Below are 6000 nucleotides of genomic sequence, written 5' to 3' on the forward strand. Positions count from 1 at the left end.
ACTCAGCTATAGCCCCAGCACTACATCGGGCTTTTAACAGAAGGCATAACTGCTGCTGCTGCATTTTAGAGAATGGTAAGCACCTAGTGGACCTCATGACCCAGGCGTCCTTTCATTATATAAGTAGTTCCAAGTACAGTTGTAATTATTAAGGCACCTTTAGCTGGACAGCTCCTGGAGTCCTCCCTACCTAAAACATGAATGTGAAAAATTAAGAATCAACTGGCACTTTATCTTTGGAGGATGGATCCAAGGAGTGGAGAGGGTAAAATTTTTGTTTCACCTCATAATCCCTGGACTGTTTTTGTTTTGCTTTACCATATCTTGTTATTACAGTTAGCTTTTCAAAAATACAGCCTCGCCAGCTATCATCCTTCTCCCTCTTCTCACACCTTCTTGGTCCACAGAATTCCTTTAACACCAAGCATGAGCTCATCCTTAAACAAGGGTACAGTACCTTCAAACACATGAACACTCACCAACCAGGATGAGTACAGAGTTGTTTGGGACTAAACCAGGATATTCATCTGAAGGAGTAAACTACAAAGTACCTTATCTTTGCAATGAACTCCTGAATCTGTATCCCGAGCCCTAAATTTTCTCCAATATATCCTAAACATCAAAATGGACAGTCTCCTTGGATGATCCACTCTACACAATAACAAGAGAGTCGTTTTTAAAATTTTTTTTTTTCATGAGAGCATTCCTCCTTGTAAAACTATTCTATTGACATCCTGTCACCAAATCATATAATCACTTCCTTCCTGATTTCCCTTTCCTTCAGTAATCAAAAAGTACAGGCTACATGAGTGGGTGCTATGGAGCTAGTTTAAGGCAACAGGGATTGCTAAGGAATAGATGACCCTCAGCTCCAGACAACAATTAATCAGGTGAGAACGTGATAGCACATTCTCCAATAATCCAAAAAGAGAAAGAAATTCTGATTGTTAGGAGAGATCTTCTGATTTTTAAGAGAACATGTTGGTCAAAGAAAACATCTGCAGGTCACCCACAGACAATCCCTGACCCCCGACTTAACCAGTCTCCATCATTCTGATTCAGGCTCCCCCTGTCTATTCTACACATCACTGAATGATCATTTTCCAAGCACACTGCTCCTGGGCTGCGGATGTAGCCCAGTGGTAGAGTGCTTGCCTAACGTGTAAAGTCCTGGGTTCCATCCCCAGACACTGGAGGGAAACAATTTCTTTTTGCTCCTGACCACTACTAACTTGAAAAGCATAAATATTACCGCAAAAATCCCAAATCTTCTTGTCGTCATTCAACGTTCACAGTAACACAACTATCCTTCACCTTCAACTTCCCTACGCAAACCTTACATTTAAATCAAAGGAGTCCACCCCACTTCCATCTCACCCCCCAACCGGTTGTATCCCCGCCAAGATGGCCTCCTTCTTTACCCCATCAAAGCCCACATTTGGCTCAGGAAACAACCCTTTGGAAGTAGACCTTCCAACACTTGCTAACCGGCTGGTTCACTGCGTGAGTCAAGACACCTCTCTGATCAAAGCCAACGGATTTAACTTTTAAGAAGGGATTTAAATCCCCCAGAAGACAAATCCTATGGCCTTGTCTCGATTTCCCCACCCCAAAATAACATTTTTAACAAGAGCAATGAGCCTGAAGTCGGAGAAGGCTCTGCGGGGTCTCGAGTCTTCTCACCCAGGAAGGCCTCAGGGAGGTGGGGGATGCCCCAACCAGCCCTGCGAAGCAGGCAGCCGTGCGCAATGTCCGCGCGCTCCTCCTTACGCCCCCAGGGTACCATCCCCAACCCGATCCACAGCCGTGCCCTGCAGTGGCCCTGGAGGACCTTCAGTGCTGCCCAGGCCCAATGCTCTCGGCCGCGACAAAGGGTCAGAGAGCCAGACCACCCCGCTGCGCGCGCTCCCCGCGGGCCTCCGCTGCCCGGGCCGCGCCCACCCGGACGCTGCCGCTACCTTGTCCTCGGGCGGTGAGTCCGGCTCGCGAACCGCTCTCTGCCTCAGCTCCGTCATGCTGGAGACCCCGGCGCGACGTAGCCACTGGCGAGCAGCGCAGCCGCCGGAGCGTGCAGCTCAGCTCAGCTCGAACACGGGCGGACTCCTTCGGCCAACTTCGCTCGCTCGCCCGCCGGAGCACTCCGCAGCTCAGCAGCGGCTCGCAGGCCCCTCCGCAGCCCGGTCGCCAGCCCTGGAGCTCCGCCCAGCTTCTCCGCTGCTCTTCCACCGGAGCCGAGAGGACCCGGCCTTCCCAATCGCTCCTCCTCCAGGGAAGAGTTTCGGAGAGAGCGCGCACGCGCACAGCCGCCATCTCGGCCCGGGAGATCCGCCAATAGCGGGAATACACTAGGCAGGCGGGGCAACGGGGCGGGGCGGAGCGGAACAGAGCAGAGAGACGCGCATTGGACAGCACCACAAGGGGGCGGGGAAAACGTGCCTTTCAGAGCGAGATTAGCCAATGGAAACTCCCGCCTAACCGCGAATGTACCGGTTCCGGCGTTCTAGGTCCTGAAAGTAAATGGTTATTGAGGGCAAGAAGCGCCCCCCAGGGGGTCTAGCCTGCAAGAATTCACTGCGCTGGGGTTCCAGGCTGACTTAAGAACCCATTTGTCAGACCTTAAGTGGTGAGGCTCCGTGAGCCAACCTGGTTACGAGGAGGGAATCACGTGAAAATAAAGTGAAACCCAAACTGAAGTCTGTTGTGCATTGCCAAGCAGTCTCTAGGTATGCATAGAGCTGAGTGGGCTATAGTTGGTTTATCTTGTTTAAGCCACACGTCACTTGGCAACGGATGTGATTTTCATTTTACAAATAAGATCATCTTCAGTGTTTCAAATTTCTTATGAGGTTTTGGTTTTGGTTTTGGTCCTGGGGATTGAACACAGGGCCTACTGAATGTTAAACTTGGGCAATATTATTGAGCTATCCCCTCAGCCACTGGATTGTTGTTAAGACGAGTTTGGGAACAGGAATGCTGCCTTTTTTTTTTTTAACTGAGGGTCTCCTATGTACCTGACACATCCTAAATACTTCCATTTTTTTTTTAAATTGTTAATGGACCTTTGTTTAATTCATTTATTTATATCCGGTGCTGAGAATCGAACCCAGTACCTCACATATGCAAGACAAGTGCTTTTCCACTGAGCCACAACCCCAGCCCCCTAAATATTTTTTGAGTGGAATTAAAACTTATGAAGGAAAATGACTTAACCAAGGCCTACCTGGTAGAAAATGCCTAGTAAGAAATACAATTCAGAATACAAGCTAACCAATGTACATACAGCCTGCCTGAATTCATGAATAGCTGTGTTGCTTGGGCATCACCTTCTATGCTTCCTACTTGCTTCTTTGCAAACAACGCAAAACACGAGTTCTCTATCCTTAATCGTATTGTTATCTAACAATGAGAAAAACTTGCCTTAGAGAAGTTGCAATTTCCTGTTTATAATTTTGACCTGAGCTGTGTGGCCTTTGGGGAAAGAAATTGAAGTGGTAACTCCTTCCTAGATGTTTCTTTTTTATCTCTGTTAATAACTGCAACCTGCTAGTTTGCTTCTGTATTCATGCTTGCTCAGCAGCTGTGGCAGGAACCACAGCTGCTTGGAAAGAGGGAAAGGAAATCAAGGCTACTTGCATGGGGAAGTCTTGAAACCTGGTAGGATGTACTGTATAAAAGATAATGAGAACAAAGAACTGTCTTCAGCCTTGAAAAAGACTCCACTGAGCCCACACCAGTGCTGAATAAACCTTGCACTTCTATATACTTCCAAGGGCCAGTTGTCTCTTTCCAATGCCATAAAGATTTTCCATATTTTCAGTAACAAAATGAGAATTCTGAAAAAGGCATTATATAATCCTGATTTCTTTCCCCTCTACCCCCATCCTGCCTCCTGGAGATTAAACCAGGCAAAAGCCCCACCACTGAGCTACTTCCCCCTTCCCCAGCCCTCCTCCCCTACTTCCTTTCTCTTTTTGACAAAGGGGCTCCAGAATTGCCCAGAGTGGCCTCCAACTTGCAATCCTCCTGCCTCAGCCTCCCACATAGATGGTATTACAGGCGTGAGCCACCAAAACCATCACATATCCTGATCGCCATAAGAGTATATTCCCCAGGGGCTGAGGCTATAGCTCAGTGGTAAAGTGCATGCCTTGAAAGTGTGAGGCACTGAGTTCGACCCTCAGCACCACATAAAAATAAATAAAGATACTGTATATCCATCTACAACAAAATTAATATTTTTTTAAAAAGAGTATATTCCCCAATTTTTGAAATAGTGCTTTTAACAAATTTGAAGGTGCCCTGAACTCTGAACTTTGTTTTCTATTTTAAAACGTTGCACAACTACTAGAATAGTGTTTTGTTTGTCTGTTTATTATACTGGGATCAAACCCAGGTTCACTCTGCCACTGAGCTACATCCTCAGTCCTTTTTGTAAAAGTTTTGTTTTGAGACTCATGAGGCTGAAGCAGGAGATTTCCAAGTTCGAAGTTAGGCTCAGCAGTTTAGTGAGGCTCAAAGCAATTTAGCAAGACCTTGTCTCCAAATTAAAAAAAAAAAAATTAAAGGACTGGGGATACAGCTCAGCGGTAAACCACTCCTGGGTTCACTCCCCAGTACAAAAAAAAAAATGTTTATTTTGAGACAGGTCTTGCTAATTTGTCCAGACTGGCTTGAATTTGGACCCTTGTGCTTAGCCTCCCCAATACTTGAGACTACAACATACACCAACATACCCCAAATTTGATTTCTTTTCTGTTCCTTAAATTAACTCTTTTCTTGAAAGTTATTTCTTCCAGGTTTGTGGCATATCTTGTACACAGTGATTTCATTATACTCCTTGTTTAGTTCCATTACTGTTAAATACTGTGTTAACAAAAATAACTAGCATGGGATTCCTAATCCCCAGAATGTTCAGACTGATTGTAAATGGGTAGCTATTGCTATAATTAATTTTATTTCATGATAAAAACAACTCCCCTCATCTTAATATCTGAAAACTGCAATGGTACAAGTGACATGAAAATTCTTGAGTTCCAAGAATAATGATATCATTTCTCTTAGAGGAGAAAACTTATCAAAAATAATTTCTTTAAACTGTACATTTATTTAAGAATTGTGGAAAGGGCTATTGATATAACTCAGTGATAGAGCGCTTCTCTAACATGCACAAGGTCCCCCACCAACTCCAAAAAAAACAAAAAAAAGTTGAAAAACAAAACAGCCTTAACCTGCTTTTTCTAGCTTATCATATTGCCTTTTTATTTATCACAGTTTGACAAGTGTTCTCAGATAACTAAAACTTATCCAATTTAATAAAATGACATGCAACATTGAATTGAGAATAGGCAGAATTGTCAAGGTTTCAGGACTGGGGATGTGGTTCAGTGATAGAGCACTTATCTAGCATGTTCAAGGCCCTGGGTTCATTCACAGCACTGAAAAAAATAATCTTCAAAAAATACAAATCCTGTACTTCCATGATCTTACAAGCCTACTAGATTATTAGGTAACTGTATATTATGTATTAGTCTTCTCTCTAATAAGCAAGGTTTTACTTTTTCTAACCAATAAGTCTAGAGGCTCTAAGCACAAATATTTACCTATTTATCACAAATGCTGTAAGAGTACTTTTTGCGGGGGATACTGGTAATTGAACCCAGGAGCACTTTATCACTGAGATACACCCCCAGTCCGTTTTATTTTTTAAATTTTCTTTTCTCTCTCTCTCTCTCTCTCTTTTTTTTTTTTTTTGGTGTGTGTGTGTGTGTGTGTGTTACCAGGGATTGATCCCAGAGGTACTTAACCACTGAGCCACATCCCCAGCCATTTTTATATTTTGTTTAGAGACAGGGTCTCTCAAAGTTGCTTAGGGCCTCACTAAGTTGCTGAGGCTGACCTTGAACTCACAATCCTCCTGCCTCAACCTCCCCAGCCACTGGGATTACATGTGTTTGCCATGGCATCCAGCTACTTTTTAAATTTTTGAGACAGGGACTTGCT

The 6000-nt window shown here is 44.4% G+C and overlaps 1 protein-coding gene across 1 annotated transcript in view; it reads right to left on the minus strand.

Moving 5' to 3' along the window:
* The window catches only part of Cds2 (CDP-diacylglycerol synthase 2), a 64631-nt gene extending 62343 nt beyond the window's left edge, over window positions 1-2288 (minus strand). Inside the window, exon 1 of the mRNA XM_046433663.2 lies at window positions 1959-2288. Within this exon, the coding sequence (XP_046289619.1) occupies window positions 1959-2015 (57 nt within the window). The 5' untranslated portion in view covers window positions 2016-2288. The remainder of the gene's footprint in view (window positions 1-1958) is intronic.
* Between the last annotated feature and the right edge of the window lie 3712 nt (window positions 2289-6000).

Source organism: Marmota monax, unplaced genomic scaffold (assembly GCF_021218885.2).
Source record: "Marmota monax isolate L192 unplaced genomic scaffold, Marmota_monax_Labrador192_F-V1.1 WCK01_AAM20220418_F8-fsc00014, whole genome shotgun sequence".
Taxonomy (NCBI): domain Eukaryota; kingdom Metazoa; phylum Chordata; class Mammalia; order Rodentia; family Sciuridae; genus Marmota; species Marmota monax.